Source organism: Nycticebus coucang, chromosome 5, assembly GCF_027406575.1.
Source record: "Nycticebus coucang isolate mNycCou1 chromosome 5, mNycCou1.pri, whole genome shotgun sequence".
Lineage (NCBI taxonomy): Eukaryota > Metazoa > Chordata > Mammalia > Primates > Lorisidae > Nycticebus > Nycticebus coucang.
Genome location: NC_069784.1, coordinates 84,193,852 through 84,206,971, shown reverse-complemented (window position 1 = coordinate 84,206,971; position 13,120 = coordinate 84,193,852). Strand labels below are relative to the sequence as shown.

The following is a 13,120-nucleotide window of genomic DNA, read 5'->3' as shown; positions in this document are numbered from 1 at the left end:
GGAGGTTGCTGTGAGCTGTGTGAGGCCACGGCACTCTACCAAGGACCATAAAGTGAGACTCTGTCTCTACAAAAAAAAAAAAAAAAAATTTCAGTTGAGCCTGGATGAATAAATTTCATAAGGAAACAAACTAAATGAAACAATCAGAATAATGTGGAATGTAAAACATGATGTAACACATCCTGGTACTTTCAAACTGATAATGTCATAGGGGAAAAAGATTAAAGTTTCATAACAAGTAGATGTGTCATGTGAACTGGGATTGATCACAGTTTTTAAAAAAATAGCTAAAAACACTATTTTGGAACCAACTGTGGAAATTTGCCATGGAATAGATATTAGATAATATTAGGGAATTCTCTAATTTTTCTGTTTTTGTTGGGTTTTTTTTTTTTTTTGGCCGGGGATAGGTTTGAACCCGCCACCTCTGGCATATGGGACTGGCGCCCTACTCCTTGAGCCACAGGCGCCACCCTTGTTGGGTTTTTTTTGAGACAGTTTTAATTATATCACCCTCGGCGGGTTCAAACCCGGCCCCGGCTGAACTGCAACCAAAAAAAAAATTATATCACCCTCAGTAGAGTGCCATGGCATCACAGTTCATAGCTACCTGAAACTCTCGGGCTTAAGTGATTCTCTTGCCTCAGCCTCCCAAGTAGCTAGGACTACAGGCATCCGCCACAACACCTGGCTATTTTTGTTGTTGTTGTTGTTGTCATTGTTGTTTAGCAGGCCTACGCTCGGTTCAAACCTGCCAGCCCCAGTGTATGTGGCTGGCGCCCTAACCACTGAACTTTGGGCACTGAACCTAATTAATTTTTCTAGTTAACTTCCCTAGCTGTGATAAAAAATACTGTGATAATGTAGAAGAGTCCTCTTTTTTTTTTAGTGACAGAGTCTCACTTTGTCACCCTCAGTGGAGTGCCATGGTGTCACAGCTCACAGTAACCTCCAGCTCTTGGGCTTAGGCGATTCTCTTACCTCAGCCTCCCGAGTAGCTGGGACTACAGGCGCCCGCCACAACACCCAGCTATTTTTTGTTGCAGTTTAGCCGGGGCCGGGTTTGAACCCACCACCCTTGATACATGGGGCCAGCGCCCTACCCTCTGAGCCACAGGCACCGCCCTAGAAAAATCCTCTTATTTTAGGAAATGTATATCAAACAAGGGTGAAGCATTTTCAGTCAATGATGTGTCTGGGCAAAGTCCAAATTACTCAGAGCCTACTGGGTTTTTTGGAGGGGAGAGGTTTTTTTTTTTTTCCTTTGGTTTTTTTATTTTTTTTTTTTCAGACAGGGTCTTACTCTGTTACTCTGGCTAGAGGGTAGTGACATCATCATAGTTTGCTGCAACCTCAAACTCCCGAGCTCAACCACTCCTCCTACCTCAGCCCCCTGAGTAGCTCAGACTACAGTTGCCCACTATGACGCCTAGCTGATTTTTCCATTTTTTTGTAGAGATGGCATCTCACTGTGTTGCCCAGGCTGGTCTTAAACTCCTAACCTCAAACAGTCCACCCATCTCAGCCTCCCAAAGTGCTGGATTACAGTTGAGAGCAGCTGCACCCAAACAGAGCCTACTATAAAATACCCAAAAACATTGTGATCCCACCACCCTTAGCAACTTAAAGTCAGCCATGATGGGAGTATTTATGCCACAGAAATCTGCAAATACTACAACTCTAGGCCTTTTCTTTTTAAACCCCTAGAGAACCCCTAGAGAACTAATTTACCAGTTTTCCACTGCCTACAACGTACTTTCAAATGGTTCAGAAAAGACACACCTACACACACACAGAACAAAAATGACAAAATACTACCAATTATTGAATCCAAATAGGGAATATATGTGTTTGGCCACTCATTGTACAAGTCCAGGAGTCAGCAGACTTTTTCTCTAAAGGCCAAAGTGTAGATATTTTTTATTTCAGGCTATACAGTCTCTCTGACAACTTCTCAACTCTGCATCTCCCTTTTTAGCAGAGAAGCAGCCATAGACAATACTTAATGAATGGTCATGATTATGTTCCAAACTTTTCTTTTTTGAGACAGAGTTTCACTTTATCACCTTCAGTAGAGTGCTATGGCGTCATAGCTCACAGCAACCTCAAACTCTTGGGCTCAAGCTATCCTCTTGTCTCAGCCTCCCAAGTAGCTAGGACTATAAGCACCAGCCACAATGCCCAGCTGTTTTTAGAGATGGGGATCCCGTTCTGGCTCCGGCTGGTCTCCAACTCGTGAGCTCAGGCAATCCACCTGGCTCAGCCTCCCAGAGTGCTGGGATTACAGGCGTTAGCCACTGCTTCTGGCGTTGGAATCTCTTCCCTTAAAGTTCATCTCTCATTTCTCTCCAACACTGTATTCCCACATTTATACCTAGGTTTTGCTGCTTTTCACAATTTACTTTTTTTTTTTTTTTTTTTTTTTTGGAACAAAGTCTCACTCTGTCACCTGGTTAGAATGCCATAGCATCATAGCTCACATCAAACTCAAACTCCTGGGTTCAATAGATCTTCCTGTCTTAGCCTCCTGAGTAGCTGAAACTATAGGCACCCACCACGATGCCTGGCTAGTTTCTCTACTTTTAGTAGAGACAGGGTCTTGTCCTTGCTCAAACTCGTGTCTAACTCCTAAACTCATGCAATCCACCTGCCTCGACCTCCCAGAGTGCTAGGATTATAGGAGCGAGTCACCATGCCCTGCCCCTTTAAAAGCTTCTGGCTGATAAGGCATAGAAGGCTCATTCTACTCTTTGCAGTCAGTAGATGATCAATTATACTCATAATGTAAACATCTAGTCCTGTAGATATTTATATACCTGCAAGTGCTAACCTAGAAATCTAGACTAGGAGGAGAATGATGGACTGTATAATTTAAATTTGGAAAGAGTAAAGATAATGAAAATTGGGAAGTATTCTTTTATTCTTTCTCTCTGTGTTTGTTTCTTTCTCTTTAAGAGTGCTCTAAGGCCAGGCGTGGTGGCTCATCCCTATAATTATCCTAGCACTCTGGGAGGCTGAGATGCGGTGGATTGCTTGAGCTCACAAGTTTGAGACCAGCTTGAGCAAGAACAAGATGTTGTCTCTAAAAATAGCCGAGCATTGTGGCGGGCGACTATAGTCCCAGCTACTCAGGAGACTGAGGGAAGAGGATCTCTTGAGCCCAAGAGATTGAGGTTGCTGTGAGCTGTGACCCTACGGCACTCTACACAGGGCGACAGAGTGAGACTATCTCAACAACAGCAGCAAAAAGCGTGCTCTGATCCAAGTTCATTTAGCTTTGAGGTTATTGTGTATCAAGTCAAAATAGACTTGGTCTTGGTGGATGAGATGATTTTCTTGACAATGACTAAAGACTTGAAGGAGAGGGCGGCACCTGTGGCTCAGTGAGTAGGGTGCCGGCCTCATATGCTGAGGGTGGCGGGTTCAAACCCAGCCCCGGCCAAAATGCAACAACAACAACAAAAAAAAATAGCCAGGTGTTGTGGCAGACGCCTGTAGTCCCAGGTACTCGGGAGGCTGAGGCAAGAGAATCGCATAAGCCCAAGAGTTAAAGGTTGCTGTGAGCCATGTGACGCCACGGCACTCTACCGAGGGCGGTACAGTGAGAGTCTGTCTCTACAAAAAAAAAAAAAAAAAAGACTTGAAGGAGAAGTACGTTATCTCAGCATCTGTGGTGAGTTAGACACTATCAAGCACTCTATACTATTTTATATAGTCCCCCCAATAATACTACAAGAAATTGAAATCTTTATAAACTTGGGGATGCCATGAGAACTGAAAACAGTTCAATGGCTTCCCTTAGATTTATACAAGGAAGATTTATACCTCCCTTAGATTTATACAGTTAGAATGGGAGCTTAAATCTAGTTGCTCCAATACCCAGCCCCGTTTTATTGCCTTTATCCATTCAGTGATTGACAAAAAGCAGGGAAACCTGGGCTGAAACAGTTCCTAAAGTTTACATGCAGAGTGGAAATAATCTGTGGAGTGCTGAGAATCTGTTGGAGTTTAATATTAAGTGCCACTGATGAGGGATTAGAAAACCTGGCTTCCAACCACTTTCTGTGATCTTGAGTCATTGAATTTCTCTGGACCTCTATTCCCTTGACTGTATAATTAGAGTAATAAGCCTCCTAATTTCTTTTATTCTTTCATGTTTCATGCCTTATGCAGGAAGTCCCACGAGGAGATAGATAAGAGAATGGAGAAGTATAAGACTGTATAATAATGCTGTACTCCAGGTCCACATAGGGTGCTCCAATGCCCAGCAGAGGGGTTCCTGTGGCTCGGCACCCATAGGTCAGTAGTTAGGGCGCCGGCCACATATACTGGGTTTAAACTTGGCCTGGGCCTGCTAAAAACAGCAATGACACTACAACAACAACAAATAGCCGGGCATTGTGGCAGGCACCTGTAGTTCCAGCTACTTGGGAGGCTGAGACAAGAGAATCACATAAGCCCAAGAGTTTGAGGTTGCTGTGAGCTGTGATGCCACAGCACTTTACCCGGGGCAACATAAAGAGACTATCTCAAACAAAAAAAAAGAAAAGAGGGATGTCTAGCACCTTAAGGGCATCATCCTTGCGAAATGCATTCTACATAGGTGGAATTTGAGGGAGCTTGGAGAGGGAACAGCGCAGGGGAGATGATAGGTCACCTCTGAGAACATCATCTAGTTCTCTTAAATACATATTTAACGGAGGAAAGGGGTGGGGAGAGATTGGGCAAGAGTTAGATCAGGAAGGAACTTTGGTGCCTAATGAAAGAGCTTGGAATTTCAAAGCTATTAGGAAGACAATGAAGGCTTTTAAGCAAGATCCATTTCCTTTTTTTTTTTTGTGAGACAGAGTCTCAAACTGTCACCCTGTCATAGCTCACAGCAATCTCCAACATTTCCTAAAGCCCTCCTTGGTAGCAGGCAGATGGAGTCACAGAGTGCAGAACTGATAATGGGAAGACACTTTAGGAAGTCATTGCAAAAAATAACCCGGGTGAGGGTTGAAGATAGCCTAAACTAATATAGTGGCAATCGGGATAAGGAGCAGAGGGTAAACGTGAGTGCTCTGAAGGAGGTAGAATGACAAGGATTTACTGACTGTCTCAGTCAAGATGGCAGCAGATAATCTCACCATCTTGGAGGCTCGAACAGCAAGTTGGGTTTCTTGCCATACTGCATGTCTGCACAGTCAGGAGTGCACGGCAGTGTCCCCTGCAGCCACTCAGGGCTGCGTGAGGAGCACCTCCAGAGTGACTGGCTGATGGGCCAGGGGGAATACCCTGGAGGGACTCACATGCACAGTTAGTTGCTGCAGCCTGGAGGTGACACGCATCATTCACCTGTAACTCAGGGGCTGGAACTTGTTACCTGGCCCCACCCAACCTCGGGGAGCTAGAAATTTCAGTCATGAGTTAGCAGCCCTGGGACTGCCCTGGTGCCTGACTTGGATGAGGGTAGAGAAGAGGCTTCTGAAGTTTCTGACTTAAGGAATTAGGCAGACAACAGAAGCCCTCACTGAGAAGAAGATGGCCCTAGGGCAAGGGAAAGTGGGCGACCAAATCATTGGAAGTCTTTTTCAGCTCTAAAGTGTAATCATTTTATTGGTTCTTTTTCATCACTGAAGGGAAGGATTGAAAGTACACTTGCTGGGCGGCGCCTGTGGCTCAAGGAGTAGGGTGCCGGTCCCATATGCCGGAGGTGGCGGGTTCATACCCAGCCCCGGCCAAAAACCAAAAAAAGAAAAAAAAAAAGAAAGTACACTTGCTCAGCAAGAGTTTACTTTATTCTTTACAAAAGTTTTAGTTCATTCTTCCCAGTCAAATAAAATCTTTTAGTTTTAAAAATGTAGCATTCAGGGTAGCGCCTGTGGCTCAAAGGAGTAGGGCACCAGCCCCATATGCTGGAAATGGTGGGTTCAAACCCAGCCCCAGCCAAAAACTGCAAACAAAACAAACAAACAAACAAAAAAGTAGCATTCAGGGCGGCTCCTGTGGCTCAATGGATAGGGCACTGGCCCCATATACCAAGGGTGGCAGATTCAAGCCCAGCCCCAGCCAAACTACAACAAAAAAATAGCCAGGCATTGTGGCAGGCTCCTGTAGTCCCAGTTACTCCGGAGGCTGAGGCAAGAGAATCGCCTAAGCCCAGGAGTTGGAGGTTGCTGTGAGCTGTGACACCACAGACTTTACCACAATAAGGTGAGACTCTGTCTCTACAAAAAAAAAAAAAGTAGCATTCAACAGCGATGCCCATGCTCAGTGGTTACAGTGCCAGCCACATACACCGAGACTGGTAGGTTCAAACCCAGCCTGGGCCAGCTAAACAACAATGACACCTGCAACCAAAAAATAGCGGGCGCCTATAGTCCCAGCTACTTGGGAGGCTGAGGCAGGAAACTCACTTAAGCCCAAGAGTTTGAGGTTGCTGTGACTTGTGAATGTAGATGCCATGGCACTCTACCAAGGGTGACAAGTGAGACTCAAAAAAAAAATGTAGCATTCAAGGCTGGTCACAGTGGCTCATGCCTGTAATCCTAACTCTGGGAGGCCGAAGGGGTTGATTGCTTGAGCTCTTGAGTTCGAGATCAACCTGAGCAAAAGCGAGACCCCATCTCTACTAAAAATAGAAAAACTGAGACAAGAGGATCCCTTGAGCCCAAGAGTTGGAGGTTGCTGTGAGCTATGATGCCACGGCATTCTACCCAGGGCAACAGCTTGAGACTCTGTCTCAAAAAAAAAAAAAAAAAATGTTGCGGGCACCTGTAGTCCCTGCTACTCAGGAGGCTGAGGCAAGAGGATCACTGAAGCCCAAGAGTTTGAGATTACTGTGAGTTGTGACACCACATTATGATGGTGCAACAAAGTAAGACTCTGTCTCAAAAAAACAAACAAAAAAAAGTAGCCTTCAGATCTAATACTATGTGGCTTAGTTGAATTTTCATATGGAGTATTGTGTCAACATATGGTGTTTAAAAAAAAGTTAGTGACCAAGATATTAGTGAAAGCTTCCTCACGTAAGAATATAAGGCTGTGGAATTGAAAATGCCAGAGATGTAAATGCCCTTGCCTTCATTATCACCATCCCCCAGCCTGGCACATTTCAAGATATCAAGGGTGGGAGTCAGAGGAGGTGTAATTAGGCTGAACCGAGCCTATTGTGCTACTTCGGAGCTCAGACACCAAGCAGCCTTAGGGAATGGTAGTGCCTCAAGAACATTGGGTAATGATGTCTCTTCCTCAAAATAACATACCAGAAATACCGAACCTATACTGTTTTTTCTCGTCTTTGTTTTTCACCTCCCCTCCCCAATTTAACCAGGATGCTTACTGCTTCCCTTCAAAACTGACTTTTATCGTACATTTGTTTCTTAACAGTTGCGAGAGACAATCAAAGCTGGCAAAGGTGTGACTTCAGCTATTGACCTGTGTCGTTACCATGGAAACAAGGCACTGGAGGCCCTGGAGAGCTTTCCTCCCTCGGAGGCCAGATCTGCTTTAGAAAACATTGTGTTTGCTGTGACCAGATTTTCATGACACCAAATTAAAAAGACACCATTGTTAGTTAGCTGAAGAACCTAGGGAAAAGGTGACGGAGAAAGCTTTCATGATGAAATATCTAAATGTGTTAATCACTTTGGAAACATACACACTTTTCCTTCTTTTTATCACTCTGCTAAATGAATACTGCCTTCTTTTTGGAACTGCTGCAAACAAAATTAGAAGAAAAAAAGGTCAAGCGGTTTTCCCTTGTCACACCAGAAGCACACTTGAGGCTGCAGTAGCAGAAATAATTAATGAGATTCGCTCCTGTGACCTCAGCAAATGGACAGGAAATAAGTCCTTATTGATTGGACCGAGCCAGGGATGGCGCCAGGGCGGTGGCCTGTGGTTTTCCTTCTAGAGAGGACAGAGCAAGCTAGAAGCTGCAGGTGTCAAGAGAAACACTATCCATACCAACCGGTGAGGACTGTGAGATCAAACGAGTTGACCAATTGGTCATAACAGAAAGTAGCTTGAGGAATTAAGAAAACTATGCTTTATTTGTCATCTTGCAATTATGTCACGGTATTTATTGATACAATATGAATGTGCTTCGTGGTTTTTATAAGATTTTTTTGGAAAAATTGCTAAAAAGTTGCCAAATATTTGAAGTAGAAGATTAAGATGTTGTTGAATGTTAAATTGGTTATATTAGGGATTGTCTGCTTTTCTTTCTTAGAGGTCAAATATTTTTTCAAACACATTTCATTTTTTTAATGAAAAGGAACCTTTTTTTCAAGGGAAATGTATTCATTTATAATACTGTGATTTAGGGAATACCTTTAATTTTTACAAGTTTCAGAAATATAATTGTCGTACAGGGGAATTCATTAATGAGAATTTTTTTTAACCTTAGAATGTCACATTTTGGTCTTGAGCTGCAGACATCCAATTACAAAAAGAATATAAGCAATCTCACAGGCCTGCTGTTGGACACTGTCTCTGTGTGGTTCATAGGAGATGATTTTTGTAGTCTGCACACATGCAATATGAGCACGCCGTTGACAAGAAGGCTGAGTTTACATAAATGATCTAGATTGAAACTCAGCTACCTTTGTTCCTTATGTGGTGTAATTACAGCCCTATCTGGAGACAGTGAACACAGCAAACAGATTTTATTACCTAGCTCACTCCAACACTGAATGAAGTTATTTTAGTTAAATTCCTCCCCCAAAAGTTATAAAACGATTTTATCAGCGCCCAATATGTGGCACATGATGAAGAGAAATGTCACACTATGGAGGACAGGGTATTGTGAAATTTTTAAGTGTACTTAAAATATTGTAATCGTACAGTTTATGCCACTACAACTTTAAGTCTATAGATGTAGATTCAAAAAACACTTCACTCTTCTGTTTGAAATGTCTTTTCTCACTGAAATTGGCTTAATTAGTAACTCTGGCTAAGATGCTTTAGATCAGACTAGGTTTTAATCATTAACCTCCTGGGAGGAGGAGCCATCGTTGTGCTCCTGTGTGCTCTTTGGCTGCAGAACTGCAGGAAGCTGTAGGCTTCATTAAGCAGATGGCTGGGGACAGCAGGGCCTGGGATCCTAGGGCTCCTCCAGTTCTGGGTTAGAATCTGGTTTGCTGTGTGACCTTGCACAAGTCACTTCCCTCTAGCCTCAATTTCCTTATCTCAAGCAAGATTAAACAATATAATGTATGAAATCCCTTCCAGGTTTGTTTTATTTTCTAAAAGTTTGCAATTCCAGGCCATCTAAATAGGAAAGTTGCCGTGTGAGATTCAGAGAGGAGGGGGGACAAACCCACAGAGAGGTGCTAAAGGAAGGCCAAGAACTTAATGGCAGAACTTAATGGCGAGCTTCTTGCTGAGCTGCCCCCCAGGTGACCTAAAGCATCAAGGCTGTCCTTCATGTGACATGCAGCCCTAGACTCTTCTGTTTTGCTTTTTTGTTTGTTTTTGAGACAGTCTCACTTTATGGCCCTCGGTAGAGTGCTGTGGTGTCATAGCTGACAGCAATGTCCTACTCCTGGGCTTAGGCGATTCTTTTGCCTTGGGCCCCAGAGTAGTGTTTTTGTTTTTGTTTTTGTTTTTGAGACAGAGTCTCACTATGTCACCCTGGGTAGAGTGCCATGGCATGACAGCAACCTCAAACTCTTGGACCTAAACAAGAGTTGCCTCAGCTTCCCAAGTAGCTGGGACTACAGATGCCCACCACAATGCCCAGCCATTTTTTGGTTGTAGTTGTCATTGTTGTTTGGCAAGCCTGGGCTGGGTTCGAACCCTCCAGGTCGGGTGTATGTGGCTGGTGCCCTAGCCGCTGAGCTACAGGCGCTGGACTCTTCTGTTTTAATACCCACATCTCTGCTGTCTTTCAGTCCTTTCCTCCCTTTCATCTTCCCAGTTTCTTCATTCCACATCCTGACTCCTGGCTCCTGATCCCTGGAGCAGCAGTCCCACTTCCCTGCTGAGTGACAGAGCTCTGCCTCACCCACAGAGGGCCTGGCCTCTCTCCTCAGGCCATACAGAGCAGAGCTCTTACTTCCCTCAGCACCTTGGCAAGCTTTTATAAAAACGTGCGTGTTCGCCCATTCACTCTGGAATATGAAACGGCCTTTCTTCTTGCCCGTTCTTCAGGGATATTGATTTATTAGCTCATATTAATTTATTACAATTTCAGACAGTCTCTAAGGAGAAATTCCATTCCTTAATCTCAGCCCTCAGCCTCCTGCCTGAGTGTGGCTAGAGAAGGTAATGAGCAGGTGGAGTTAATGGCTCTAGAATGTCTCCCTGGCCCTCTCACCTCTGCCCACTTGTTTCTTTCTTTTTTTGAGACAGAGCCTCACTATGTTGCGCTCAGTAGAGTGCTGTGGCATCACAGCTCACAGCAACCGCAAACTCTTGGGCTTAACCAGTTCTCTTGCCTCATCCTCCCAAGTAGCTGGGATTACATGTACCCGCCACAACACCTGGCTAGTGTTAGAGATGGGGTCTCATTCTTGCTCAGGCTGCTCTTGAACTCCTGCGTTCAGGCGATCCACTTCCCTCGGCCTCCCAGAGTGCTAGGATTGCAAGCGTAAGCACTGCACCCCGCCACGATATTTTTTCTTTCCAATGTCCTACTTACTGACTTTTGATGATAAGAGGCTGGCTTGTCATATTACCTTAATTTGTATCTAGCTGTTGCTAAGCTATCACCATGGCATCAAGTCATTCAGGCAAATATAGATGCCTAAAAACAAATGTGTAGGAAGAAAAAATTGTCCTTAGTCGCCTCACTTCTACTGTCAGCAATTTGAGTAGTTTAACATTAAATCTTTGTCATAGTTACTTCACGGCCGTAGCAAAACAAAACAAACAAAAATTGCATCTTGGCTTGGTGCCCGTAGCACAGCATTTATGGCGCCAGCCACATACACCAAAGCTGGTGGGTTCAACTGGGCCTGCTAAACAGCAATAACAACTGCAACAAAAAATAGCCGGGCATTGTGGCAGGTGCCTGCAGTCCCAGCTACTTGGGAGGCTAAGGCAAGAGAATCACTTAAGCCCAAGAGTTTGAGGTTGCTGTGAGCTGTGACACTACAGCACTCTACCAAGGGCAACATAGTAAGACTCTGTCTCAAAAAAAAAAAAAAATTGCATCTCATAGGGTGGTGCCTGTGGCTCTGTGAGTGGGGTGCTGGCTCCATATACCAAGGGTGGTGTGGCTCGTGAGTGGGGCGCCAGCTCCATATACCAAGGATAGTGGGTTCAAACCCAGCCCTGGCCAAACTGTAACAACAACAAAAAAATAAATAGCCAGGCTCAGTGCCTGTGGCTCAAGAGGCTAAGGCGCCAGCCACATACACCTGAGCTGGTGGGTTCAAATCCAGCCTGAGCCTGCCAAACAACAATGAGAACTGCAACCAAAAAATAGCCGGGCATTGTGGTGGGTGCCTGTAGTCCCAGCTACTTGGGAGGCGGAGGCAAGAGAATCGCTTGAGCCCAGGAGTTGGAGGTTGCTATGAGCTGTGATGCCACAGCTCTCTACCCAGGGCGACAGCTTGAGGGTATGTCTCAAAGAAAAAAAAAACCACAGCACTCTACCCAGGGTGACAAAGTGAGACTCTGTCTCTAAAAAAAAAAAAGAAAGAAACAAACAAAATTGCATCTCATAAAAATACAATGATGTCTGCAAATTTTATATTCATCATTTACAAAAGACATCGTTAGTCTTTGTACCAACACCTCCTAACGATTCAAGGAGCCTGCATGGTAACATCTATTGCCTCTAGCAGTATAAAATATCAACAGTAGGCTTGGTGCCAGTACCTCAGTGAGTAGGGTGCCAGCCACATACCCTGAGGCTGGCGGGTTCAAGCCCGGCCTGTGCCTGCTAAACAACAATGACCACTGCAACCAAAAATAGCCGGGCATTGTGGAGGGCACCTGTAGTCCCAGCTAATTGGGAGGCAGATGCAGGAGAATTGCTTAAGACCAAGAATTTGAGGTAATGGTTACGCCATGGCACTCTACTGAGGGCGACATAGTGACACTGTCTCAAATAAATAAATAAAATACCAGCAGTAATGAATGGTGTCTTTTTGTTCCATCTCAATAGTTTAAAAGTTCTTCAAAAACAGTTTTTCAATTTCAAATTCTAATAGATGATTTCAGCAAAATGACATACTGTGAGCTGTATCATTTGACATTAGTATATATATAAGCTGTACTTTCCAGATTGGTTGGTTGGTTGGTTTGAGACAGTCCCACTTTGTCACCCTTGGGAGAGTACCATGGAGTCATAGGTCATAGCAGCCTCTAACTCTTGGGCTCACGTGATCTTCCTGCCTCAGTTTTTCTATTTTCATTTTCATTTTTATTTATTTATTTTTTATTTTTTGAGACAGAGTCTCACTATGTCGCCCTGAGTACAGTGCTATGGCATCACAGCTCATAGCAACCTCAAATTCTTGGGCTTAAACAATTCTCTTGCCTCAGCCTCCCAAGTGGCTGGGACTACAGGCACCCACCACAATGCCCAGCTATTTTTTGTTGCAGTTGTCATTGTTGTTTAGCAGGCCGGGGCCAGGCTCGAACCCACAAGCCTTAGTGTATGTGGCCGGCACCCTACTCACTGAGCTATGGATGCCGAGCCTTTTTTTCTATTTTCAGTAGAGATGGGAGGCGGGGGAGGGGGGTGTGGGGAGGGTCTTGCTCTTGCTCAGGCTGGTCTCGAACTCATGAGCTCAAGCAATCCACCCGCCTCAGCCTCCTAGAGTGCTAGGAGGCGTGAGCCACCACCAGGCTGTACTTTCTAGTTTTATATCTTATTAGTCTTATAACTTTGCCTCTCCACATATATGCAATAGGGAAACAGTTCAGTTTTCTTAGAAGTACCCATCAACACTATCAAAATATGTTTATAGACTGGATGTACTTGTTTACTCAAATAGTAGCATAAATATCTGTTTTTAAAAAGCTTTACCATAAGCCTTTTTATATGATTGGACTGTTAAGCAAGGCTATGATTAGGAAATAAACCATTTTCCCCTTTGGTTGTAATGAAAGCTTTCCAACTTAAACATTGTGTTTGAACACTTCTTCCACTCATAGCATGTGCCCATCACAAAGCACTTTC

The 13,120-nt window shown here is 44.3% G+C and overlaps 1 protein-coding gene across 4 annotated transcripts in view; it reads left to right on the top strand.

Moving 5' to 3' along the window:
• Positions 1 to 12,638, top strand: part of PDSS2 (decaprenyl diphosphate synthase subunit 2) — a 306,042-nt gene extending 293,404 nt beyond the window's left edge. For all 4 annotated transcript variants that reach the window (XM_053590489.1, XM_053590490.1, XM_053590488.1 and 1 more), the window contains one exon: positions 7,372 to 12,638. In XM_053590489.1, coding sequence (XP_053446464.1) covers positions 7,372 to 7,530 — 159 coding nt within the window. In that variant the 3' untranslated portion in view covers positions 7,531 to 12,638. The remainder of the gene's footprint in view (positions 1 to 7,371) is intronic.
• Positions 12,639 to 13,120: the final 482 nt, after the last annotated feature.